The following is a 27,490-nucleotide window of genomic DNA, read 5'->3' as shown; positions in this document are numbered from 1 at the left end:
TCTAGATTGCTTTGTCCTGCTTTCTATGCATATGTGATTGAATCTATTCTGCAATATGTAGGTTAGATACCCATTCTCAAGCTTGTATACTTATCCAGAATGATGATGAATGCCAAACCTGTTGGGGTTCTTGCAGCAGTGTGATCATGCAGGGTTGAAGAAGGGATTTTTCTGCATGCCCCTGTATTTTGCCAGTCTCAGGCTGCTGTGACAGATCTCCAGCATCAGTGGTGCTGGAACACTTTTACTAGTGGGGGTGCTGAAAGCCAGCCCCCTCAGCCCTGTCTCCCCCGAGCTGGGGATGGGAGCAGGGCCATGTCCATGGGACGGGGCGGGGGACCTGGACAGAGGTAAGGAGGCCGAAGCTGGGGGTGGGCATGGGGCCAGCAGCCAGGACCCTGCATGTGGGGCTGGGAGTGGAGCACTGGGTGTGGGGCTGGGACCCTGCATGTGGGGTCGGGAACAGAGCCCCAGGTGTGGAGTGGCAGCCAGGACTCCATGTGTGGGACCAGGAGTAGAGATGCAGGTGTGAAGGAAGCCAGGACCCTGAGTATGGGGCCAGGAGGGGAACCAAGCCCTAGGTGAGGGGCCAGCAGCTAGGATCCCATGTGCAAGGCCAGAAGCAGAGCCCCAGGCATGGGGCCAGAACCCTGCACGCAGGGCCAGGACGGGAGCCCTGGGCTCTGAACCGGTAGCTGGGACCCTGCGTTGGGTGCCAGAAGCAGAGCCCCAGGCGTGGAGCTGGGACCCCCACATGCAGGGCCGGGAGCAGAGCCCCATGTAAAACCTGGAGGTCCTGCAGCACACCCCACACCTCTAGTTCCCACGCCTATGCCTGGCATGCCCTTACACTATGTGGCAAGATCTGAGGTGGTTGGGGATGGAGGGCTGGGTAGATTATCGGCTCTGCTAACAGAGGAGAACACTAAGAACACCTGAAAGTGGCATCTGTGCAGAGGCCCTGGTGAGTGGTGAACAAGGCGTGTAAATGCTAAACCTGGACTACCGGCTACTGCAGGCAAAACCTCCGACCCAATCTCCCTGGAAAGCCTGACAACTCTGGAACCCATGGGCATTGGGGGGGGGGGCAGGCCTCTTCCCCACACCCTACATTTCTTAAAAGCGGGTTGGAGTGAGTGTGCCTTGGATGGGCCCCGCGCCCTGTCCTTGTTCTGCCAGCAGCCGGGCCCTCACCTGCTCCAGCACCAGGGTCCAGGTGGCGTTGGGAAGCAGGACCCACCCATTCACGGAAGGCACCACCAGCAGGGAAGAGAAGGTGGGAGGGAGGGTCCTCGCAGACTCCAGGGGGAAAGGGAGGGCTCCTGAGGGGGGCGGCTCGCTTGAAGCATCGGAGGTCCGGGCTGGTGCGGGGGTACCTCGCTCAAGGGCTGTGGGGGAGGGGCCGGGCTCGCGCGGAGGGGAGGGAGAAGGGGTTCAGCTGGCGCGGGGGCTCGCTGGAAGGCGGAGGGAGGGGCCGGGCTGGCGCGGAGGGGTCTCGCTCGAAGGTCGGGGAGTGGCCAGGGTGGCGCGGAGGAAGGGGGTCGGCTGGTGCGGGGGGGTTCGCTCGAGGGGCGGGGTCGGGCTGGTACGGAGGGGTCTCGCTCGAAGGCGGGGGAGTGGTCAGGCTGGTGCGGGGGGGTTCGCTCGAGGGGCGGGGTCGGGCTGGTGCGGAGGGGTCCCGCTCGAAGGCGGGGGAGTGGTCAGGCTGGTGCGGGGGGGGTCGGCTGGTGCGGGGGGGTTCGCTCGAGGGGCGGAGTCGGGCTGGTACCGAGGGGTCTCGCTCGAAGGCGGGGGAGTGGTCAGGCTGGTGCGGGGGGGGTCGGCTGGTGCGGGGGGGTTCGCTCGAGGGGCGGAGTCGGGCTGGTACCGAGGGGTCTCGCTCGAAGGCGGGGGAGTGGTCAGGCTGGTGCGGGGGGGGTCGGCTGGTGCGGGGGGGTTCGCTCGAGGGGCGGAGTCGGGCTGGTACCGAGGGGTCTCGCTCGAAGGCGGGGGAGTGGTCAGGCTGGTGCGGGGGGGGGGGTCGGCTGGTGCGGGGGGGTTCGCTCGAGGGGCGGGGTCGGGCTGGTGCGGAGGGGTCCCGCTCGAAGGCGGGGGAGTGGTCAGGCTGGCGCGGAGGGAGGGGGTCGGCTGGTGCGGGGGGGGTTCGCTCGAGGGGCGGGGTCGGGCTGGTGCGGAGGGGTCCCGCTCGAAGGCGGGGGAGTGGTCAGGCTGGCGCGGAGGGAGGGGGTCGGCTGGTGCGGGGGGGGGTTCGCTCGAGGGGCGGGGTCGGGCTGGTGCGGAGGGGTCCCGCTCGAAGGCGGGGGAGTGGTCAGGCTGGTGCGGGGGGGGGGGTCGGCTGGTGCGGGGGGGTTCGCTCGAGGGGCGGGGTCGGGCTGGTGCGGAGGGGTCCCGCTCGAAGGCGGGGGAGTGGTCAGGCTGGCGCGGAGGGAGGGGGTCGGCTGGTGCGGGGGGGGGTTCGCTCGAGGGGCGGGGTCGGGCTGGTGCGGAGGGGTCCCGCTCGAAGGCGGGGGAGTGGTCAGGCTGGCGCGGAGGGAGGGGGTCGGCTGGTGCGGGGGGGGTTCGCTCGAGGGGAGGGGAGGGGATCGATCGAGGGCGGCCCGGTTGGTGCGGGGGGAGGGCCCTCGCCCTGTCCCGGTCGCTGTCCCACCCCTCCCGGCGTGTCTCGGGCGGTTGGATCCCTTCCATTCGCCGCTGTCACCGAGCCCCCCGCCCCACTCCGCCCCCGTCAGCTGTTGCTAGCCAGGGCCCGGGCACCGCGCGCCGATTGGCCGCCGCCCCGCGCCGCCCCTGCCCCTATATAAGGCGGAGCTGCAGGGTAACGAGCCGTCGCTGCCCGGGTCGCGTCTGGTGGCTTCGCTCGGGATGGTGCGTGGCCGGCCGCGCTCCGTGTGCACCGGGGCAGCCAGCCGCCCGCGCCGGGTGCCTGGCACGGAGTGCAGCGGGGAGCGCCCGTGAGCCAGGGTGAGTGCCGGCAAGGCGGCGGCGGAAGGAGCGGGCCGCTCCTTTGCCTGCAGCCGGGCGCCTGGTAGGCGGCGGGCCGCCTGTCTGCTCGCCCCAACGCGGGTCGCTCCTCTGCATGCAGCCAGCGAAAGCGGCTTGCTTCTCCCCGCGCCCCCTGTGGCCCGGGGCCGGGTCTGTGCGCGCTGGGGGCCGGTCGCTTTGTCCCAAGCGCCGCGGGGGAGGGCAGGCAGGGACGACGACGCTGTATTCCTCGCTAAAGCCTTTAGTAGGTGCAGCCATTTCTGCTCCCGTCTCTGTCTGGGTGCAGGGCAGCCCCCTCCCACGCTAGTGCCTCGAGATTGGGGGGGAGGGCGGGGGAGAAGAGACGACGCCTGTTGGGGAGGGCAAGAGAGCCACTCGGGGAGCTGTGGTAGGGAAAGCCCCGCACAGGCGGCTGCATTATAGCTGCTCTTTGTGTCTGCAGCGAGCTCAGCTGCCCGGATCTCCCCTGCACCCCCCGCGCCCCCCCTCCGGTTCCCGGGGGGCGGGGATATCCGCTCCGAGCGCAACCTACAAACAAAAAGGGGGGGGCGGCCTTGTAGCGTCCCTCGCGGATTCGGGATCGTGTCTGGCGTTTGCTAGCCGCAAAGCTCATCCCGCCCCTTCCTCGGGGAGGAGAGAGCTGGAGCCCCCTCATCCACTCGCAAGACGCGGGGAGTTAACCGGGATTGCAGCTTTAGCGCCCGGCGCTGGTTCGTGCCTTGAGCCCCTCAGTAACAGTGCACATCACGTAGCAGAATACCCTGTTCTGCAATGCTTTGCATCATCTGTACAGGTCGCCTTGCAACCACCCGCACCGTGTGATTCAGATGCCTCTCCTGGGTCACGGGCTCCTCTTGTTGTGCAAATACTCGGGGTGACGGAATCACTGGCTTTCAGAGATAAGGGCTGGCACAGATCTGTCTCCCTGCGCTGTCTGGCTACATCACGTTTTTTTCCATGTGCCCCCAGCTCCGCCCCGCCTCCGAACCTTCCCCCCAGTCTCACCTTGTGGATGTGATCTGTAACCAGTGCACATTGCTGCCTGACAAAAGTAGCATCTTTGCTTTCCAGGTTGTAGAAGAAAGGTTACATCCTTAAAAACGCTGCAAAATTCAAGAGGCAGAGGAGATTTCTTATTTCACCACCTCCTCCACACCATGGGGTGTGAAGTATGAAATCTTAAAAGGCATATTAAAACTACAGTTGCCATTCTGCATCATCTTCTTGCCTGTGCATTGTGGGTTACAGCTTTAAAAAAAACCTGTTACCTGTATATAGCAGTACTTTCTGGAGTAACCCCCCTTCCAAATCACCTGGAAAAAACTTGTGTTCTGGTTATAACTTCATTGGACTGTCTTGATATTAAACTAACTTGTCTGCACATCATAGCTGTTCGTACTGTCAGTGTAATGGTCAGTAGGACTACACGTTCAAAAGAGTCTATATCTGCACAGTATGTGCTGTACTGCCTAGCATATTTTCTTTCCTGGCAGCCATGTAGGTGCAGACCTGTCTGTAGACAAACTGTATACAGCTTTTGAATATAGTCAGTGGAGAATTATATGCAGCTAGTAACTGCCAGTCTACTTCATACTGCAGACTCCTCTGTAACCTGCAAGCAGGTTATACAAAAGGACAGACCAGGTTTTGCCCTTTCTATACCAAGGACCATCTCCGTGTGTGCAGACATAGTTATGTAACTATCTGTGTGTGCATGCATGCACACACATGAGACAGAAAAGCTAAGGGCAAAATATTAGTCTCTAGAGATTGTGCATAAAACACAGTGCAACCCTGAATAGTGCAGGAAAACACTGGCAGAGGACTTCTGCACAATGCACTGCTGTTGTGCTTTAGTGAAGACACTACCTATGCCAGAAAGGAGGAAGGGCTTTGGTTGGTGTAGGTAAATCACTGCTCCAAGAGGTGGTGCTTAGATTGATCAGGGACTTCTCCAGTCTTCTACTGCTGCAACAAACTGCATGGATCAGGGTTATTCAGTTACTACCTGTCAGTGCACTTCATTTTTGGTAGCTTACAGAGTCTAAACATTTTCAACTGCTGAAATCTATGGAGCTCTTAGATAAACAGCTAATAATGCGTTCTCTTAAATGACTTAATATTAGAGATAGATGTAAGTGAGGGTATCTAGCCTTTGTTTGGCAAAACTATATAGAGATTTCAAAGCTTTTTTTAAAAAGGGGGATGGGAGGGTGGTTCACAATGAAACACCTTGTCAAAGCTGTTCTTTTGGAATAAAGGGCTTGGTGCCAAGTAGGGCCTGGTCTACCCCTAAAAACTTAGGTAGACTTAGCTACATTGCTCAGGGATGTGGAAAAAAAAAAAATCACACCCTGTGTGACATCCTTAGGTCTGCCTAGCCCCCCCCACTGTAGGTGCAGTTAGTTTGACGGAAGAATTCTTCTGTTGAGCTAGCCAGTGTCTCAAGGTGGTGAATTACTAAAAATGGGGAGCGGGGATCCCTTCTGTCACTATAGTAAGTCACCACTACAGTGGTAGTGTAGGCATACCCTTAGATGTAGAGTATCTGGCTTGGGGGGGGGGGGGGGGGAAATCAGTATTCCACTGAAACATGCAATTGGAATTTGTACCTTTTATTAGTTTAGCAAACCTAATACATCAAGGCTGGACTAACAATACATATTAAAAAGGACAAAGTTGAACACAGGTATTTTTTGCGCTTTCTACAATTAGTGTACTGGGTCATTGTAATTTTAGTATGCCTCTTATTGGAGCTCCACAATAAGGTGAGATGGACACCAGACAGATATCCCTATGCATCAAAACTTCTGCAACAATTTGTGTTTAAATAAATGCCTTGTGTATTGACTTTGGCTAAAAATTGGGCTCCTGCTGCCCCTGAAGTAAATAGAAAGTTTACTACAGAGGTCAGAGGGAGCAGGCCGTTAGTATCTCATGCAAATTCCCCCCTAACAGTGTGTAATCTAGTAACATCTTAAATATGATTAAATGAGGCTAGTAACATGGAAAACACAGTCACTTGAGAACCACTCTGGCCTCCATTTGCCTACCTTTTGTCCATTGATCACAGAAATATAAAATCTGGTCCAATTGTAACTTTGTCTAAGACACTCAAAATGGATACTAGATATCTGCATGCAGTTCCATTGCTATATGATAGACATGAAAAGTGTGTGGAGTAGGAATATCAATTCAGGTATGCCAAGTTTAAGCTTTATTAACTAAGTTTTTAACCTGCTATTTGACAGCTAAACTAGTTTCCTTTTGAAGATTATCCAACAGGAAACAGATGGTGAAAAGCTTAGTTGGAGGGGGGGATGGGGGAGAAACGGAACAGACAACTAACTTACTTCCTGGCAGAAAGTTGCCCTTCAGAATATCTGCATTAAAGGAGTAACAAAATGAACCCAGTTTGTGAGTGAAAGTATACGTAATGGTAATCTGTCAATTTATTTAACTTGCACTTCTGTCCAAGTGATTGTAAGTTAAACTATCATATGAAGGTAGCACTAAGTCCAGACAAGTGAGGATTATTTTCAGTTTGAACACTATATTTACTCTTGGGGGAATTCTGCACTACTTTGTGCATGCAGAATTCATGTCCCCCACAGATTTTTGTTCCCCTGTGGAGAAAGGACTTCTGACAGGGAAGCCGCAAGAGCAATCATGCATCCCTCCTGAGCAGTGTGGGAACATCATTTCTGGCACCCGGAGAGCTGGCTGGTGGCCAGGACCAGCTCTAGGTACCAGCAAAGCAAGTGTGTGCTTGGGGCGGCACAATTCCAGGGGTGGCTTTTTTTTGGCTTGGGAAGTTGCCTTCTCAGAACTTGGGGCAGTAAGTTTTTGGCTTGGGGCAGCAAAAAACCTAGAGCCAGCCCTGCTGGTGGCTCCTACCCTACACCAGATTTAGCTGCTAGTCCTGTCTGGACTGGGGGCAGGGGAAGAACAGGACTTCCTCTTCTCCTTCAAGACCCACCCCCAGGCACCTCCCCCAGGTACAGGAACCCCACTTCACCCCTACTTCCTGCCCCATTGCTCCTCAGCCATGGGGGAAGGGGGGGAGAAAAGAGGTCACTGTATGGTGAGCTGCTTACTCATGTCATCCCCCTCAGTCCCTCTTGCAGCTGCACCCCACCCTTGTACCCAGACCGTACCCTGCTAAGCCTCCTGAACTCAGACCCCCATCCTGACTAGCCTTATTCCATACCACCCTGACAAGCCCCCCCACACCAACCCCCACTCCACTGAGCCCCAACCTGCTGCAGCTGGACCCCCACTTAGCCCCCCCACACCCAGACTGCCCTACTGAGCCCCAGTTACCTTCACTTGGACCCCCTCAGAGTCCCATCCCCCATACCTGGAACCCCAATGAACCCCCTGGGCATCCAGATCCCCCTGTACCAGGGCCCCTCACTGAGGCACCTGCACCCAGATTGCCCCACACCTGGGTCCAGGGGCAAGGACTGGGCATGTGTGAGAGTGTCTTTTTTTGCTCACTGTCTTGGTGTGCCTAGATCTGAGGGGCAGGGCCAGGCTGGCTCTTGGAATGTGTGATGTGTCAGGGTAATCGCTGATGGGGGGGCGGGGAGGGGAGGAGTCGGGGTGCAGGGTGGTTTCCCACCTCCTTGCACCCAGTGTCCTGTGCTCCCCACTGCCATGCTGGAGCCTCCACATTTTATTGACAAAATATTCAGAATTTTAGAAGTGTGCAGAGTTTTAAATTTTGGCATAGAATTTCTTCTGGAGTAAATATTCTGGCCACCAAGAGTAGTGTAACAGTCTCTAATTATGGCTGGTATTGGCACAGAAATAAGTACTTGCCTATAGTGGATGCATGATAGAAATGAATTCTTCATTTCTGTAAAATGCAGCAAATGAAGTTTGGACACCAGTACGTATTGGTGTCCAAATGATACACTTGGACCCCTAATGGATTTTCCCCTTGGTCTTTTTCTGGCTTCTTCACTACACATCACTTGTACTGGTGTTGAGTCTTGAATGGGGTTGCAAATTCACATTGCATTTAGAATGAACTATGGGCCACTTGCAGTAAATATGACTGCCAAGAAAAACAGAACGTACAGAGTATGCTTTTTAGGGCATGGCTACACTTGCAGCTATAGAGCGCTGGGAGTTAAACCCACCTTTGTAGAGCACATTGGGGAAAGTGCTGCAGTCTGTCCATGCTGACAGCACACTGGCGTGGCCACATTTGCAGCGCCATTGGGAGTGGTGCATTATGGGCAGCAACTCCCAATGTGACTGCAATGTGCTTTTCAAATGGGGCTGGGGTGGAGTGTGTTGTATGTATGTGGGGGAGGGAGAGGGGGCTTTTGGGGTGCTGTGTGTCAGCATGCTGTCTTGTAAGCTCAGACCCCCCCTTACCCACACACCCCTCTTTCTCTCTCATAGAAAACAGTAAATGTTTGCTTTTTCTCCGAAACAGAGCTTTGAAAGGGCATTTCTGCATTCCTGTGCCCACTGTCACAACAAGGAGAAGAGTAGCCACTTACAGGATGTTTCCAGAGGCCGATCACAGTGCAGTAGTGCAACACCTTGTTCACACTGACACCTGGGCATTTCAGCCACTATGCAACAAGTATTAATAGTCTTGCTGAGGTGGAGTACCAGCGGCGCTGTAGCCGTGGAGTCAGAGCGCTCTCCGTGCCTTGCCAGTGTGGATGGGGAGTGAGCTAGGGTGCCCGGGGCTGCTTTATTGTGCTGAAACTTGCAAGTGTAGCCAAGGCCTTAGTTTGCCTTCTCCTTGCTCCCATTAAAGAAAGCTCCCCATTCTAAAACTCACTCTCAAAAGCTTGGAGTAGTTAGTTTGCAGTTACCTTAAATATTGGATTTAATCTCAGAGTTCCATTAACTTGGTTAATGGCCAAACCAGACGTTAAAATACCAAAGTAGCTGTATTTAGGAGGCATAAGCCTTTTTCCAAGTTCTTCAACTACAATTCTGCTATGGAAAGTATAGCAATTAAAAATAGGCACTTACTGAAATCTCAGCCATTTTTCTTTAGTGAGAACTGTAGTGTAGTGCTATACACATTTAACTTTTATTAGAAGTTTTTACAGCCCCGATATATGTGCATACTTTAGTACTAACAGTTAATTCTGTTTAACAGCAGAATGTTCAGAAGTATAGTATTTTTCCTTGACAAGGAAGCCTAGTCTCTAAATACATCATCTGTTTCTATTCATCTTTATCAAGTTAGACTGGTTTCTCCTTTTTGCTTGCCTCTCCACACCTTTCCCTTAATTACAATAATCAGGGATATGTGCTGTGTAGAATCTGTGGTGTTCAAACAGACTGGGTTTTCTAAAAGCTGACATCTAGCAAATTTTTTTTTAATCTAGTAGCATCTCATACACTGCCTGGCCACTACAAAAATAAAACAAGGACTTCTGAGGTCTTTGGAACAGCTTTGAATAGGGAGGTTAATCAGTAACCTCACAACAGCTATCACTTGCAGATAGCAAAGAGAAACTTCTTGGAGCAGAATGTTCAGAACTGAAACTTTGAGACTAAAAAGCCTTTGTGTGTCCACTTGAAATTTAAATATTAGTGGGTCTCTACTTAATTTTTGATAGAGAGTGAATATCGTACATGTGTCAGCTTGGATGGAGACTTGGGTGTGAGATCATGATATTGCCTCAAGAATAAGATGGCCAGTGGCTGGTGGTTTTAAAGTTAAGCGTCTTAACCAGTGGTAATTAATAGGAAAACCATGGGCCAAATCCAGATGCTTTTGAGTGGACCATGAAATCTTTATTTTTTGTATTTTCTCTGGAGTCTGGACCTTGACTACATCTTGACCAAGAAATTTGGACCTTGACAAAATTGATTACCCCTGGTCTTAAGCATGCTACGTCTTGAGCCAGGGTGCATTGGGGACTAACTTGAAATATTACAAATTATGTAGCTAAATGCCAATAATCTGGAACAGTGCACTTTGTCTTTTTAAAAATTTTACTGTGTACATCCCCACTAGGACTGCGACTGCTATTACTATAGTGTGTAGACAACCCAGGTTACTCCTGAAAGCAGACTTGTATCTAAATATCATTCTGATCACTCTGATTAACAGAATCCATAGAAATACTTACACAGATTGTTCAGACCTCCCCAGGTCTTCTGACTTCTCTAGTAAGGAAGGCCCAGTCTATTTGTCATGACTAAGAATGCCTATACTAGTGTCAGGAGCTATGATTGCAGCTCATATAGGCATATATCTGAGCTAGCTAGCTTTGCTGCAGCTAGATCAATGCTCAGGTAACCATAGCAGTTTAGCTGTGCAACCGGCTAGCCGTTTGCATTTATACGCAGGGTCCCAGGTAGAGTTGTACTCAGGAGGCTAGCTCAAGCTGCTGCCACAGCCACAATGCTATACACTGAGCTAGATCAAAGCTAGCACCTCAGGTATGTGCCTACATGAGCTGCAGTTACACCTCCTGCTTTAGGGTATAGCTACACTGCAGAGTGAATAAGAAAAGTGAACCTTGTGTTCTCCCTCTCCTTGGATGACATACTGTTCTCCTTTTGTATCACTTTCCCCTCTCTTCCAACCACTCCCCCCCCATGTAAAAGATGTTAAATTTTAAAAGACTTTGTACAAAAAAATCTAATCTGTCTACCACAAGAGTGGGCAAACTTTGTGGCCTGAGGGCCACATCGGGGAATAGAAATTTTATTGCGGGCCATGAATGCTCACTAAATTGGGGCATGTGGGGGGGGTGAGGGCTCTGGTTGGGGGTGCAGCCTCTGGGGTGGGGCTGAGGATGAGAGGTTGGGGGTGCAGGAGGGTGCTCCAGGCTGGGATTGAGGTGTTTGGAGAACAGGAGGGGGAATCAGGGCAGGGGTTGGGGCATGGGAAGAGGCTCAGGTGCAGGCTGTGAGCAGCGCTTACCTCAAGCGGCTCCTGGAAACAGTGGCATGCCCCTTCATGTGGGGCAGCGCCCAAGCCTTGGAGCAGGGCCATGCAGCTGCTTCTGGGAGCTGCATGGTGTGGCCCGACCCGGCACTCTGGTTGGAGCAGCAGAGTGGGGCTGAGCTGTGTGGTGCCCTGCAACCCGGCACCCTGGCTGGAGCGGGGTTGGCTTAAAATGGCTCACAGGCTGGATCTGGCCCACGAGCCATAGTTTGCCTACCTCTGGTCTAGCATATCCAAAGTCTGTCTCACTTTGGAGTTAAGGTGTTGATAAGTATTTGGAGTAAATAACCGATACTTGAATTTAAATCTTCCCTTCCATTGAATATTACTGTGGAAAAAAAGTCAGTGTTCTTTGGAACTGCTAGAATTTATCTTATGAAGCAATTAGCTAAATCAGCATTTTCTTGCTATAAGTGTGCTGAATGTTCCAGCACATTTTTCATCCAGACGCCAAGAAACCCTAAGAATGAACTAGTCTCTTTGGAACCAGTTGTGGGCTACTTAAAGTAAAAGCCCAAGCCACTAGGAATTTGGGTTGTTAAGGAAGGCAACTCACTAGTATCTTATGGAGAAGGTCAGGGAAGAGGTAATGGGTCCTGCACTAAGACAATACTTCAGAGGCCCCATACAAAACATTCTCTAAAGAGCTAGATTAATTCAGTTGACTGCTGGTGCAGAGTGGGAATGGAATTGCATGGCTGAGAAACATAAGAGGTGGAATCTGAAAGGGAAGAACCCTTCAGAGATACTGGCATGAGACCTAGAACCTCTTTGTTGGGAGCTCATGTTGGTATTAACTTACATTTACAGAATACAAGTGTGCTGGGCACTTGTCAACTAAGTTACTACATTACAGTGCTTCTTGTAATAACTACAAATTCAAAACTAGGATAATAGTTGTGGCATGTGACAAAGCCATACAAAGTTGGCCCTCTTTTTATGGCAGTCTGCCTTAAATAATATCAGTTCATTTAAATCAAAAAGATAAAATAGTGACAAAACTTGCCAAACCCTTAAGTCTTAAGTGTCCAATGGTGTGGTGCAGCGTAGCGTGGCAGTAAAAGTCAGTTCAAGGTTACCAAGCTAGATTCTATAAAAGTCACTCGTACTGGCAGACTGTTAATTGGAATGGTCAGAATAAGGCAGCAGATATGCCTACAGCATGAATCAGAGAACAGGCTCAACAATGAGTGGCATAAAATGCAGAAGAGGGAATTGGGTAAGCTATATGTAGCATTTGAGTGTATATGGTTTTCAGAATTACAAATGTAGTTCCTGCATATAGGTTTGCCTGTGACAAGCTACATAAAAAAAGCTCATGCCTACTTAAGTATCTATCCAAATCTATCTGCAATCCTACCTCAAGTTTATTGCATTAAAGTTATTCTACATAAGGTTGGTCTGCTCTGTTCCACCAAGCAGCTGAATTGCTAGCATTCACGGTTTTAAGGTGTTAAAGGACTTGAAAGCTACTTTGAGAGAATACTTAAACTATTTCAAGACCAGTGTGAGGCCAAATCTTGCCATTTTCTGGTTGATGTCTGCTTGATTCATGTGGTTGAAGTGAGCAGAATTTGGACCTTAGTCTGTGGTGTAGTGTTAATAAATGTGGTTCAGTCCCCTTTTCCAGAACGGAATGCTGTCATACTATTGCACAAGCTAGAGACCTACCAAAGTGAGGCTTTGCTGAAGAGATTTGAGCTGGATATGCTCCTGGCCTGCATGCAGTGCTTCTGAAAGTCATAGGCTGTGTGTGAATGGGCTTGGACTAGAGGTTATTTTTTAAAAGCTTAAAATAGTCATCTTCAGTGCATTCTGAAAACCACCCAGTTTTGACTTCCTGGCTTCAATTTACTCACCTTGGGCTTTATGCAAGAGCTTACACCCTAGTTTAGCTGTAGCATTGTACCATGAAAACTTTAAAAATGCTAAATGAGGAGAATAGTTGCAGGGACTAGTTAAGCCACAGCCCTTGTCAGGTAGGTGATGGACTTTCTCAGGGGTGTCCTTTTTAAAAAAAGACGACAAAGTTTTCTTGGCACTTGATAGGCCAGTCCCCATAACTTTTCTTGTGATCTCGGAGCATGGCTTCCCATAGCAAAGTCATTCCAAATACAGATGTTAGTAGCACTGTTCTGCCTCTCTGGTTTGTACTCTAGACTCCATTTTCTTCATATTGCACTAGCATCCAAAGCCCGAGTCAGATGTGGATTAAGTGCTGTACAAACACATTGGAAGACTGTCCCTGTCCCAGAGTCCCACAGCCTACTTGGGAAGGGATGAGTTGCCAAAACCCACTTTGCCTCCAGCATTTATAATGCTAAATATATTATAAAGTGTTTTTAATTTATAGGAGGGGGGTCAGACTCAGTTTTGCTATGTGAAAGGGGTCACCAGTACAAAATTTTGAGAACCACTGATCTACATTAACGATACCCTCTTCAAGGCAATGATGAGGTAGCACTTTGTCTGCAAGCTGTTTTACAGTCCATCTGTAGCTTATAACTTGTTAAGCACTGCCTCTTAAAAGATAGATACTTAGCTTTGGCCACTGATAATATGCAGAGCAACTTGAAGTTGTTTTCCATGCTACAAGAGACCTAAGAAGCAGATTTCTTATTCCAGAGCCAACTCAGAATACTGCAGAAATGTTGAGGTATTCTTTCCTAAAAGCAATAATTAAAGCATTGGTGCGGTCCTTTCAGATCCCACTTCTGCAGTGGGCCTCAGGATGTGTGTGGGCAGACCCCTGCACCCAACTTGTCCTAAGACCCCACTCAATCCTGGAACACTTCTTAGGCCCAGGTTCAGATCCCTAAACTCATGACTTGACTTACTAGTAAGAGTATAAGGGAGCCTTGTGCCATAGGTCCATGTCCACTTATTAACCAAATGGGAAATCTGTTCTGCCTTCAAACAAATACAATTGAATCTAGTATTCAGAACTCCTAGCTTGCTGATGGCATTAAACAGCCAGCTATCTGACTTGTCATGCCACCCTGCAGTGCCCTCTGCTGGCCTGGCACTCTGAGGTTGACCACCTCAACTTTCCACACACCACTGGAGAAGTGATCATCTTAACCCATTCTGAGGTGGCAAAAATCCAATTAAAAGCTCTAAACCAAAATGGTTCTTCTGCTCTTCAGCTTGCCCTCTTGGCCCTGTTCCCTGTACCTCTTTGGGCTTCCTTTGAGAGTCTTTATGGTTCTGGGATGGAGCATTCAGTGCCCAGGCTGGGTTCTGTGAGGTACTGTTCTGAGCCCCTTCTGGGCTGCGTTCCCTGCTCCTGTATATAAAGCACTGGGCTGCCAGGCTGGCTCCTGTGGGGTATTAAGCCTCATGCAGACCTTGGCTCAGTCCCTCCCCAATCACAGCCCTCAAGGTGGTGTCATTTTATAAGGCCCAGGTCACCATGAAGCTAGCCTACCCCCTCAGGCTGGGAAACAGCTAATTAATTACAGCAAAGGTATGGCTGGTTCTATTGGCCCTTATAGTGAAGGTGTCACAGGGTGACTGGACCCATCAGGGTCACACACTATCTCAGATTAAGTTTCACAAACACCATGCTACTGCCAGTCATTTTTTCCATTATATTTAAAGTCATATTGTGACTTGATATTTGGGATACTTAAGAAACCATGAGGAAGCTTAGTACAATTCCAGTAGACTACACTACTAGAAGTTATACTTCAAATGGCTCTTGGTAGGCTCCTAAGCCTTTTTCTTAGCTTGGTTGTTTGTTTTTGGCATGACTCACTCCTTGCAGAGAAGTTAAGCTGCCATGTCTGAGGCAGAAGTCCCACAGCACCAGTCAGTTTGCTGTAAAGCTTTGAGTGACCAGCCAAGGGGCACAAGCCTGGCTTGTCTGTTTGCTGATGCATTTGTGCTCTTTAAGGACCCCAAATACAAGTTTGTTGCTTCATCCTAGAGAAGAAATCTGAATAGCCACCCTCCTCCCTGGGACCTCATGTTTTAACTGTTTCTCTAGAGAGACTTCCAGGATAGACCAGACCTGAATTCTTGAGTTAAGAAACCAAGTATATGCCTCAAACAAAAAAACCCACACTTCCATACCTCCTTAAATTACAAGAGCCTAATCCTGCTGCCACAAAAAGACAAGTAACATCCTTGGACCTCAATGAAAGCTACCCCTATCCTGTAATGAGATATTAGGGGCCATCAGACTTCAGCATATACCATAGTCTACATTATCCAGCTAGCATTCTCTAAATAGTATATAAATTCCTTTAGTTACCAGTTAGGCTCTTGTGGGTTTTATTAAAAAAAAAAAGCCTGTTTCCATGATGGTTGCTGAAACATCTAGACTATGCTTCCTTGCTATATAAATTGTCTGAAATAATTTATGGAAATAACAAGCTAACAGTTCATTCACATGCAGCCTGCCTCAGATGCGACTTCTGCTGTTCACCTGTGATGCTCTGCCCATTTTGGTTCTTTGTTAGTGTATCTAAGGCAAACTAATAAGAGGTTATTTTAATCAATTTAAAGGATTACTGTTTTATCTTAAATGTAAACATCAGCATTGACCTGAGGAATGATCTGTTTCAATAATACCCCTCATGCTACAGTCACTGTCTTCTGACCATACTCACACATTCACTATTTAGTCTGAGTGCATAGAACACCTACAGCAGAACTGTAGTTCTGTAGTTCAAAGGTTTTTGGGGGCACAATCATTCAGACAAGTGGGAGGGCTGGGTTGTATTTTGACTAGGAAAGAGACTAAGAACAGCTAAACTTAACTATCACTTCTGCCAGGGAGTGAAGTTCCATTTTAAGAACCTGTTTGTGCTGCCCATTATTGCAGGATATATTTATGCATCTGTCTCACAGGGTAAAGGTGCTAGATTAACTCCCTTGGTAAAAAGGTTTATCAGTAAAAGAGGAGGAAAATCTAAACCAAAAAAATGTAAAGTTTCTCAGTTACCTGCAAGTGTTGTAGTCTCTTCATAGCCTACTGTCAGTCTTCCTTAAAACTTCTTATTCTCCCCTAACTTGGGGTCTGCCACAAGGTTTTATGTATTTCAGAACCACCATGCTGAGTGGGAATTGCTGCAGCTGAGACTCCTGATTAGACACAGGTGGGTTAACAAGGTTCTTTCTGATGTCCACTGGTAGCTAGAAAATAGCTGCCAGCTTAAGTCCCTCTCAGGGTGGTTATACCTGGTCCCTGTGTATATAAGAGAAGAAAAATGGGGAAGCAGAGGAAAAGAATCTTCTAGTGGAAGATGCTAATCTTTCCCTTCCAACTTCACTTGGGTTGTAGCATAGCTGCACCACTCAAGTAACCTCTTATAAAAGGGTAAAGAAATTATTTTCTGGGAAGAATTGAGAGCACTGTAGAGGTTTTCTGATTTTGTTTTTAGAAAGAGTGACTATTTTTTCTTTCTTTCACATCCCATCCATATCCCATGTGCACACACCACATGAAGGAGCTAGTCATTGGAGAAAGAAACTCCTGCACCCTTGGAGAGGTGAGAAACAGTTCTCAGTCCAGCTATACATTCAGGTTCCCCTAAGGAATGGGATGGCAAGAGACCACCCATCCCCTGCTTTGAATCTTGACAGAAATGTCTCCTTCCCTAGACAAAAGGGAAGAACAATATCCGTTTTAAACAGGGGAGAATTATCACAAATAGAAGCTTAGGCCACAGTCCTAGAAGCTGATCTGTATGGATGTAAGTGTTGTCCTGAGTGGGTCAGCCTGTAGGATCAGGCCATTTAGTCTTAACTGCAATTTAGTTAAAAAATACAGCCATCTGGTGCTCTGGGTAGATGTACAGTTTTAGCAGTCAATGAATTTGATCTGACATATAGGCCCCTTCCAATCACCTTACCTCAAAACTGGCTTAGATATTAGATCTTCATTATAAGACTACACTATCAGAAAGGTAGATCATAGTTATCAGAAGGGAAATTGCAGGTGTCATTATTTTACATTGTGTACAAACAAAAAATAGCTACACTGACTATGCTATTTCTTTTTGTGTATCATTAGCTGAACTGTGGACTTGCAACTGGAATTTAGTAAATATGCTGGGTTTGTACAAAATGTAACCAAAGGCTGTTGGGTTGCACAGCAGTGCCTGAGAGCAGAATTAGGCCTGAAGAATTTGTACTATTGGTGACTGTGCTTCAGAAAAGAACCCATTTTGGCTTTAACCCCAGATCTAATTTGCAGGGCTTGTACTTAAAAACAAGCTGTTTTTATTTGTAAATAAAGTACATTTGACGTGGCAATTGAGACATGGAACCCAATGTCACTTGTATATTTAATGGCTTTTTTTTTTTTTCCTCTGAGTGCAGCTGCACAAGTAACAAGATAGCGAACAGTGGTTGTCCTGGGTGTGTGTATCCATGCTTGTCTAAAGGGTGGCTAGAGGATGGACTCTGGGCAATGACTCCTCCTGACGTGCGTATGAGCAACATGATGGGGAGAGCTAGTCCAAAGACTAGCTTCCTCTGGTGGAGGGGAGAGACTTGTTTTCCTGACCATCTCAGCCCTTGATGCTTTCCATTGACCGTGCAAATGTTAGCATCTCACTTTCCTCCTACCATCAGCTACAGCTTGCAGTTCATTGCTGAGCCCAAAGCAAGTAGCTTCCTGCAGCAGCCGAGTCCCGTAGTTGGAGTAGAGTGAGTGTTAAATCTGTCCGCCCAGGCTAGGAGGCTTGCGTCCAGCTGAGGCGCAGAGTCATGAACCTGGTAGGCCTCAGCCTTGCCTCTAGGTTCATGAGTCCTTGATGTTTTCCTCTGCTCTGACAGCAGCAGAGGGTGAGAAGTCTAAAGAAATATTAACCATCAGCTGGGGGCAAAAGACCTATGGTACAGCACAGTAAAATGAGTGGAAACTTGCTTTAAAGATTTTTGTGAAAGAGCATCCTCTTAAATAAGGAGTCCTGACTTAAGGGGGGATAGGGGTTTTTCTGCTTGCTACTGCTGATTAGTCTGGGTAAGTTTGAGAGTAATACCCACAAAAACTGTAGCCCACCTTTCATCCCTCCCCTCCTTTTTTGCATACTGCTGCCTCTTCAGTTTCATTTTCAGCTTCCTTTAACTTTTTTTTTTTTTTTTAATTTTGCTCTTCTAGAGTGAGGAGGGAGGGAAGCTTGAAGTAATGACCCTCTTCCATTCCTGCCAGAATAACCAGGAGGAAAGTCTCACTTCGCTCAAAGCCAGCATCGGCAGCTGTCTTTTCCTAAAAATACAAGTAAAACTGCATTTGTTGTCACGACTTAAGCAAACAGGTGTTGAATGTCAGTAATAAATGACTGCGTGGCCAAAGCAGTTGTATTATTTTGTTGTAGATAATTAGGTTCATGGGTCACAGTGGGTGTTTTGTTTATTTGTTTTAATCCACTGCATTGAGCAAGTTCACAAAGCAAACAACGGCAGCTATTGCCTGATCACAGTAACTTTACTAAATGGTGACAAGTCAGGCTCTCCTCTCAAAGCTCAGCTAGTGGAGTGGAAGCCAGGAGTTGCTCCCGTGTGTAGGCTTCCTGACTTCACCAGTTGTGGCAGAGGTGAACATTAACCTTCTGATTGTACTGCCAGGGCCATCCCTAGCTATTTTGATGCCCTACACAGCCCCCAGGCCTCCACGGGGGGGGCTGGCCACTTCCTGCTGGAAGTGGAGTGACCGGCCCCAGCCTGCTCTGCTCCCCTGGCTCCCAGCTGCGCTGCTGGCAAGTGCTGGGGGGCAGTTCCCCCCTCCCCCCCAAGCCTGGGAGCCAGGGGAGCGGAGCAGGCTGGGGCCAGGTCACTCCACTTCCCACAGGAAGTGGCCAGCATCCCCACTCCCACGGAGGCTTGGGGCCCCACACAACCCCTCTGCGGAGGCCTGGAACCAGCCCACCCCACTCCCGCGCTTCCCTATCGCAGAGGCCTGGGACCCCAGGCTGCTCTGCTCCCCTGGCTCCCAGACTTGGAGGGTGGGGGGAACCGCCCCCCAGCACTCGCTGGTAGCGTGGCATGGCTGGGAGCCCAGGGAGCGGAGCAGAGCAGGCTGGGGCCGGGTCACTCCACTTACCACGCTGGGAGTGCATAGTCAGGCTTGGCTGCAATCTTCAGGGGAGTGGGGGCGGGGAAAGCAGGGGCTGGAGCAGCACGCAGCTGCACAGGGCACCAGGAAATTTGGTGCCCCAAATTTCCTGGTGCCCTACGGAGCTGCGTGCTTTGCGTATGGGTAAGGACAGCCCTGGGTACTGCAGTGGGGCACAGTGGATGGAAGGAATGAAGTAACTTGACAAGTAGGACAACTTATTTAGCAGCTGGAGAGCAGTATTCTCCTCCTTCTCACATAACCAAGCTGTAGATGGCCAGTGATGCTGTCATGCACCAGTGTCACACTTGCTGGCTCTCTGCCAACTACTGTTACAGCAGCTATTACTTTTCTGACTTGACAAAACTTCTTTCAAATGCTTACAAGTTTTAGGGTATCTTCCAGCTTTTAATATTTGTGTTAGCTGGTGGGAGTTCTTTATTGGTGTTCCAAGAATATTGCTAAACATGGCTGTACACATTAAGATAATCATAGCATAGAAAATAATCTAGATTAGTTTCTGTACCACAATTCAGGTCACATGATCTTTCAGTTTTACAGCACTTTCTAAAAATGGGGAGGGGTGGTGGAAAGCACTGCAGTCTAATCCTTCCCTATTTACAGGTTAATTGTGACCTTCACCTAAGAGCTATTATTATTAAATTCAATGTTTCATGCTTAATTTATTAAACTGCCACTGTCTTCCTGATTTATTTGTCTTAGAGGAACATATTAACATAACCTACATCTTTCACCCTTCTTCCCCTCCCCCCAGCTTTGCATTAGTAGGTGGGGCATGGCTTGTGCTGACATCATCACCTTGTTTCTGTTCCACGCTTCAAAGTGCAATTTTGGTTCTACTTGCACAGGGTTTCGTCCTGAACTGGTTTGGAAGTATATCTATACTTGCACTTAAATGTTTTAATGAGACTATGAAATTAGCACCTGATTATGAAACTGCTGAGAACTTACATGATTGAAGTTGGCATGTGCATACGGTATCTTATAAACCCCATAATACTAGAATGTATAGGCGTCCATTAGTAGTACAGGAAAGAATTTCCTCCGATCTGGGGATGGCTCTGGTATGATTGTTCGCCAGCGGGCAGAATGGGCTTCGACTTGAACTAAGGCAAAACTCTGCAACCACTAAAGTTGTTTGATTAAATATAAATTGTAATGTTCCCTTCCCTAACTAGAACTACTTACTGCCATGGGCAGGCTCTAGAGATGACTAGGCTTGAGTGTCTGATTGGAGAATATGTGTTGGCTATCATCTCTTCAGGTCAGATAAAATCCATTCAGGAACTCACTGTAACCAACACTTAGAGTACAAGGCCAGTAGGGATCATTGTGATCATCCATGCTGACCATCTGTATAGCACAGGTCACAGGACTTCCCCCAAAATAATTCCAGCAGAAGATCTTTTAGAAATGCATCCAAGCTTGATTTTAAAAATGGCCAGTGATAAGAGAAGCCACCACAACCCAGTGTAAATTGTTCCAATGGCGAATCACTCACCATTTAAAAACTTTACCAAATTTCCCATCTGAATATCTAGCTTCAACCTCCAGCCATTGAATCGTATTTAGGACCCTACCAATTTAACGGTCATAGGATTTTAAAAATTGTAAATCTCATGATTTCAGCTATTTAAATCTGAAATTTCAGAGTGTTGTAATCTGAGGGGTCCTGCCGCAAAAAGGCGTTTGGGTGGGGGGGGTCACAAGGTCATTGTAATGGGGGTTGCGGTACTGCTACCCTAACTTCTGTGCAGGTGCGGGCGGCAGCGCTGCCTTCAGAGTTGAGCAGCTGGAGAGTGGCGGCTGCTGGCCGGGAGCCCAGCTCTGAATGCAGAGCCACCGCCAGCAGCGGTGGAGAAGTAAGGGTGAAATACCAAACCATGCCACCCTTATTTCTGTGCTCCTGCTTGCAGAGCTGGGCCCTCAGTCAGCAGCCGCCACTCTCTGGCAGCCGAGCTCTGAAGGCAGCAGCGCAGAAGTAAGGGTGGCATGGTGTGGTATTTCATCCTTCCTTCTATGCTGCTGCTGTGTTGCCTTCAAAGCTGGGCTCCCAGCCAACAGCTACAGCTCTCTGGGTACCCTGCTCTGAAGGCAGCACAGAAGTAAGGGTGGGCAATGCTGTGACCCCCCTGCAACTCCCTTTTGGTTCAAGACCCCAAATTTGAGAAATGCTGGTCTCTCCTGTGAAATCTGTCTAGTATAGGGTAAAAGCACATAAGACCAGATTTCACAGTCTGTGACACCTTTTTCACGGCTGTGAATTTGGTACGGTCCTAATCATGTTGTATAGGTTTCTCTGCTAGATTGAAGAGCCCATTATTAAATATTTGTCCCTCATACAGGCATTTAAGACTGTAATCAAATCACCCCTTAACCATCTCTCTGTTTAGCTAAATAGATTGAGCACCTTGAGTCTCACTATAAGGCATGTTTTCTAACCCTTAATCATTCTCTAAATCCTCTCTAATTTATCCACGTTCTTCTTGAATTGTGGACACCAGAACTGGACACACTATTCCAGCAGCTGTCATATCCGTAAAATAACCTCATTAATCCTACTTAAGATTCCTCTGTTTATACATCCTATGATTGCTTTAGATCTTTTGGCCACAGCATCACAGGGGGAGCTCATAGTTATCCACAATGTCCAAATCTTTTTCAGAGGCACTACAGCCCAGGATAGAGTCCCCCATCCTGTAAATATGGCCTACATTCTCCCAGATGTGCACATTTACATGTAGCCATATTAAAATGCATAGTGTATGTTGGGTAGACTTGGTGTAAGCAATCTAGATCTGAATCAGTGACTTGTGCTTTTTCATTATTTGGCTATACATGGCTCAGGGCTCAAAATTGCAGTGCAGATGTTTTGGGCGCTAACTGGAGCCTGGGCTCTGAAACCCATGTGAAGGAGAGTCTCAGAACCCTGCCTCCAGCATGAGCTCTAATGTCTGCACTGCTCTTCTTAGCCCTGCAGCCCAAGCCCTGTAAACCAGTCAATAGACTCTGGCTCTGAGACTCCATCCAGAGGGTGCGTGGGTTTTTTTTTAAATGTAGTGTAGAAGTACAGGAAATGACCATTCATTTTTAGTTGGGTGATCAGTTCCTCTCGGTTCCAACAAGGTGTAATATAGAATCCCCCCCCCATGTTGGCTGCAAATCTTTGAGTTCAGAAATTATCTATAATGTTTAGAAATTCCAAGGATGTTTCAGTACTGGAAGTATGAATATGTCCGTCACATTGACGTCCTCTATGATCAGTCTTTTTTCCATTCTCATTGTAGAAAGGTGCATAAGGAGGCAGTCATCTTCCTGTTCACTCTTGTGATTTAGTGATCCGTACCAGACACTGACTAATACCTCATCTTGTGCTTTCAACATTGATTCATAAGCATTCAGGATCATCTGAGTCATTCAGGACTTTGGTTCAGTAGGAAATGTACCACACGTAACCTGTGCGTTTAAGCGAAGGCAAAATCATATTGAATAAAAAGTTTTAACACTTCTAATATATGACCATGCAAATTGAAAGGCTTTATATGAAAGAGGGCTAATATTTTTTTCCCCAGGCAAACAAATGAGCAAAACCAAAAAAATGGCAAACTTATGTACAGATCAGCAAGAGGGTGGGTTGCCAGAATCTGTAGCACCAGCCACGTAACACTAAAGCTACTGAATAAGGCAAAACTGTAATATCCATGTACAATTGCATTACTCATCTTATTTCTGTATTTCAGGAGTTCCAAGATGCCGCCTCAGACATCTCAAAACTGATAGCAAGGACTGAAGAACCACTTTTAAGATCGGAGAATTGACCTGAAATACTGACCATGTCTATTATGGATCATAGCCCCACCACTGGAGTGGTGACTGTAATAGTCATTCTGATTGCTATTGCTGCTCTTGGTGCCTTGATACTGGGCTGCTGGTGTTACCTGCGTCTGCAAAGGATCAGCCAGTCTGAAGATGAAGAGAGCATTGTGGGAGAAGGAGAAACCAAAGAGCCTTTCCTTTTGGTGCAGTATTCTGCTAAAGGACCTTGTGTAGAGAGAAAAGCAAAGCTGACTCCTAATGGCACAGAAATTCACAGCTAACTTTGAGCAGCACAGATGTGTATCTGGACTACACTTAAGATGTCTGTAATCAGCAGAACTGATACTGTGAAGAAATTGGACATACATACTGCTCTCTCTTAAAACACCTTGAGATAAGACTTCAAAGTTATGGTTTTATTGGTTTGCCACTGCATGCACTGAGAAACTATACTATCCATCAATCCTGTATTTTAACTCCTTAGTGCTAAGAGGTGACTTCTCTGGTATAAAGTCCATTGCTGGCAATGGACGTGCAGGCATATGCTGGCATGAAAAGACTAATAGCATTTTTGTTACTTGAATGTTTAGCTGAGCCTGTTTTGATGGAACTGCTACTGTAATGTGAACTACTTAAAACTGTGAACTGTAAATAGGTTGCCAGGAGTTCTGGCTTTTTGTTATCCAGCATATGGAAGTGGTATGAAGTTATTCTTAGTAACACACATTTGGACATCTGAGCCACATGATTACAGATTGGATGCCAGACCTTCAAAACCAAATCTGCAGTTAAAGTCTGTTTCTGCTATGAAGTTCTGAGTGCATAACCATAAAGACAGAATGGTTGCTTTTTATTTTTTGGTTTTAAACCTCTTATGGGACTGATTCAGAACACTCTCTCTGAATGCAGGTATATATAATCTCATTAAGGTAATTGAGGCAGAAAGGATAGGGGTTATAAGGAAGGAACTGTACCTCTCTTCCTTTAGGGTAGATTAAGCTGTTAGCAGCTAATACTGTGATTGTCCTAGCCATGTAGCTACTGCAAGGAAACTGCTGTTTTAGCAGATTCCAATCTGGGAACTAATGATGGCTACTTCATGCATGGTCCAGAAGGTTTCCAGTGGAGTTAAAAATAGCAGTAGAGCAGATCTTTCCCTCCTGTTAGCAAGCATGTTAATTACAGAAGTGGTGTTTTCACTAGAACTGGCATTAATGTAACTATTCCTCTTTTTTCCCCCATAACCACTGTTTATATGTGTACCTAGTAGTTGGGGCATATGTAAACATGAAGCTAAACAGCCAATTGTGCAAACTGTTTTTAGTCTAGATACCAAATTGTCTACAGTTAATGTATTTTGTAGATAAGGTGTTTTGGATTCTTAACTTACAGGTCAGACTGAAATTTGTCTTGTAACAGCTAACTAAATTTTGGGTGTGTTGGAAAGAGGGAAGGGAAAAGCTTGTTTGTGGGTAGGTATAGGGTTTTTTAAAAAAATATTTTGGTGTAATCTTTAGTACCTTCACACAAAAGGCCCCTCATTTCCTAACCTTTCCCTTCTCTGTACTACAGAGAAACCTATAACAGGTACTGGGAGTGAAAAATTATAGGCCGTAAACAGTACCACAGGTTCTGAACAATCATTCAACCATGGCTAAAATGTTCTAGATTTCCTAACTTTTAGGCCTGCATATTCCACTAACTACCCAGCTTTTTACCAGTTCATATGTAGCTAAGGAATTCCTTTAGTTTAAGTTAAACTCCCTAGCAAACTGCGATGCAGAGAGGGTGTGTGTGTGTGTGTGTGTGTGCACAAGTACTAGATGATGCAAAAGGTCAACCACCACCATCTGGGGGGGGGACGGGGACGGGGACAGTTATTTTGCTAAACACTGGTGTGAATGATGGCTGATACATCGCGAATAACACTATTTATTCTTAGCTAGCTAGGCCTTAATGACTTTGTCTGCAAGCAAATGATAGTTCACTTATGAACTAAATTGCTAGCTCCCTCCAGGACAAGCTGCTGAGTTGCATTCTTATTCCTGTGTGCACTGATTAAACTGAGGCTAGAAAATGAAGTGTCTTTCACTGCAAAGGCCACAGCTTGGCTAAGCAAATCCATTGCTACTAATGGACAAGCGCTTCCTTCCTCTAAGTGCAGTGTGGAATACAACTGCCTAGGGAGGGGGCAAACACTGTATTGTATACTAACTGGCTCCAAAGATGCCAATTTTAATTTTTCAGCCCATGGTTTGAGGCACTGGCCTATACATGCACACTGGATTCTTAACTGCATATGCTGGGCAATCAATAAGTAAGACTTTGCTTGTTTGGGATGCCAAACTTTATTCTCCTTCCCCCACTTGTGGGGTTTTTTGGGGTGGACAGCAGGCAGAAGGAACACTAGTCGGATGCATAAGGAGGTTGGATGAGATTATTCTGCCTTTTGTTCCCCATAATGAAACATCTATAAAAATCTGTTCCCTAACTTACGATTCAAAGACAATTGTAGGTTAATTGTGGCACATGTAAAAGTGGTATGCAGAGTTGCTGAAATCCTACAACAGGAATGACAGAATATTTTAACCATTTGACTTTTCATTCAAGTTTACTAAATAAACAAATTCATCATTTCCAGCCAATTCTGTAAACAAAGGCAAAATGCAGTGAAGATGGCTAACTTCAGCTGTTTCTTAGAAAAGTATATATTGTCAAAGTTCCTAAATGAACACTTCCTCTGGGAGACATGGGAAGAAGCCAGTGCAAAAATTGGTCCTTTGGTAGGAGATGCTTCACTCTGCTTTCCCTGGGAATTTACTGTTTTTAACCTAGGTTAAATTAATAAAATGGCTATCAAATTAGTGCAATCAAAGTGGAAAGTGTTTTCCATATCTCCATTTAGGTTTCAAGATCTGGTAAATTGTTTGAAGTATTGCAGAAATTCTGGTTTGATTTTTCTAGACAATTGGAAAATATTTTATTTACAACAAATAAAATTTGCATAAATACCTTCCCAATGCAGTGTCATTCCTGATTTTTTTTTCCCCAACCCCCCCATAGCATAAATAATTATTCTGTCCTGTTTTCTTTATGCTCAATCACTGTGGTATCAATATTGGAAACATCAAGCCTTTCTCTTTCATGTAATCTGTCTATAGCAGTTAGAACTGGGCCAGTATTGTGGGTGGAAAGAGTCTCCTCTGACTGAATGGATTTCTTGGTTTCATCTTTGTTCTCTAGCTTCCCCTCCATTGATGCTAGCAGGACTTTTAGTAAAGCATTCTCTGTAAGGAGGTTTTCTGATGCATCTGCTAATTCTTGAAGCTTCTCAGCCATTTCTTCTAATTCTCTGTTCTTCTGTTCAGATAGTGCCTGTAATTGTTCACTGTGGAGCTGGAGAATACTGTGCTGCTTTTCCAGTGTATGCTTCTGCTGCTGTAGTTTATGTTCTTCTCTTCTGGCTTCAGAAAGTTGGGCTTCCAGCTGATCTTGAGCCTGGTGTAGTGCACTGACTTCTGATCTCAATTTCTGAATCTCACTCCTTAAGTGGGAGATATGCTCTTGCTGTAACACACTCTCTTTCTGTGGACATTCTTTGGTGCAGGGCTCTGAGTCAGGTGCAGCTGAAGGTAGACTTGAGTAATGTAAAATGAATTTAAGCAGATTAGGAAGAGTAACTGAAAAATCTTCAGGAAACTTCACACTCTCATCCTTCCTATGAAAATATACAGGTAGATTAGTGCATTTAAAATGTCTTTGGCTATTATCTGAACACTGTAATTCGGTTTAGATTTTAAACTGGTGGTATCAAAACTAAATTTCTAGATATCACTTCTATTTAACTACTATTCTGTACGCTTTATTTTGAGCAAGAGAATCCTAATGCTTTTTCCATAATATAACCTACACCAGCATTATGGAGGGGCAAATTAAGATTATTTTCATGCTTCCAAAAATTAACACTCCACATTAGGATACAGCCTGCTATCCATTAGATAAACCTCATTAAGTTTCCTTCCTGCCTTCAGAGAGGTAATAATTTGACTTTTTTTTTAATCTTTAGTTTTTTTGCAATGCAATACTACTTTTCGATGCATCTTTTATTTTCCCACTTAAACAGTACTTTACCTTAACATGAATACAATAAGCCAGTTATAGTTCTGATTTTCATCCTCACACAAATACCACTGAAGAATCCATTAAAGTAGGGGAAGAAAAAAGTTTATACTAAGTAATCTGAACCCCACACTACACTACTTTCATTCAGCAAGAGGCATTCTAAAGATGTCAATGTCTGCTACCAATACTGATGCCTTCAGAGCATAGATACATTAACTACTAATACCTACTTCAGAACCAGATGTCGTTTTAGCAAGCAATGGGTTCTATTTTGTCATCCTATTATTTGGTGAAAACAAATGGAGGCTGGAAGATGGCTAAAACTGGTTTAGCACATACATGATACAGAGCTTGACTTCACAATTTCTCCTTGTGAAAAACTTGATTTTTCAAACAGACCTGACACGTGTTTTCCTCTAGTAAACTTGTCCCAAGTTTTACTTGATACATGTACTATGCAAAACCTCTTGTCCAAGACTACTACTCCCTCAAAGGCATTTCTTCAAAAGCAGCTTCTTCTCTTTCCCTCCCCCAAACTACAGCCC

The 27,490-nt window shown here is 46.9% G+C and overlaps 2 protein-coding genes across 11 annotated transcripts in view; one reads left to right on the top strand and one right to left on the bottom strand.

Annotated features, from left to right (window-relative positions):
- Positions 1 to 2,789: 2,789 nt before the first annotated feature.
- Positions 2,790 to 25,843, top strand: SNN (stannin). Of its 9 annotated transcripts, none has more exons than XM_073362421.2 (5): positions 2,790 to 2,961; positions 15,971 to 16,023; positions 16,375 to 16,416; positions 18,033 to 18,152; positions 22,748 to 25,843. In XM_073362421.2, the coding sequence occupies exon 5, from the start codon at positions 22,841 to 22,843 to the stop codon at positions 23,102 to 23,104; it is 264 nt and encodes an 87-aa protein (XP_073218522.1). In that variant the 5' UTR covers positions 2,790 to 2,961; positions 15,971 to 16,023; positions 16,375 to 16,416; positions 18,033 to 18,152; positions 22,748 to 22,840; the 3' UTR covers positions 23,105 to 25,843. The 9 variants fall into 9 exon arrangements, with proteins under 9 accessions (XP_073218522.1, XP_073218524.1, XP_073218525.1 ...); XM_073362423.2 differs by having other exon boundaries at positions 15,955 to 16,023; XM_073362424.2 differs by lacking the exon at positions 16,375 to 16,416.
- Positions 25,774 to 27,490, bottom strand: part of TXNDC11 (thioredoxin domain containing 11) — a 100,800-nt gene continuing 99,083 nt past the window's right edge. For both annotated transcript variants that reach the window (XM_073362418.1, XM_073362419.1), the window contains one exon: positions 25,774 to 26,541. In XM_073362418.1, coding sequence (XP_073218519.1) covers positions 25,896 to 26,541 — 646 coding nt within the window. In that variant the 3' untranslated portion in view covers positions 25,774 to 25,895. The remainder of the gene's footprint in view (positions 26,542 to 27,490) is intronic.

This window comes from Lepidochelys kempii, chromosome 10 (genome assembly GCF_965140285.1).
Source record: "Lepidochelys kempii isolate rLepKem1 chromosome 10, rLepKem1.hap1, whole genome shotgun sequence".
Lineage (NCBI taxonomy): Eukaryota > Metazoa > Chordata > Testudines > Cheloniidae > Lepidochelys > Lepidochelys kempii.
The sequence above is the reverse complement of the archived record's forward strand: the minus strand, read 5'-3'. Positions and strand labels throughout refer to the sequence as shown.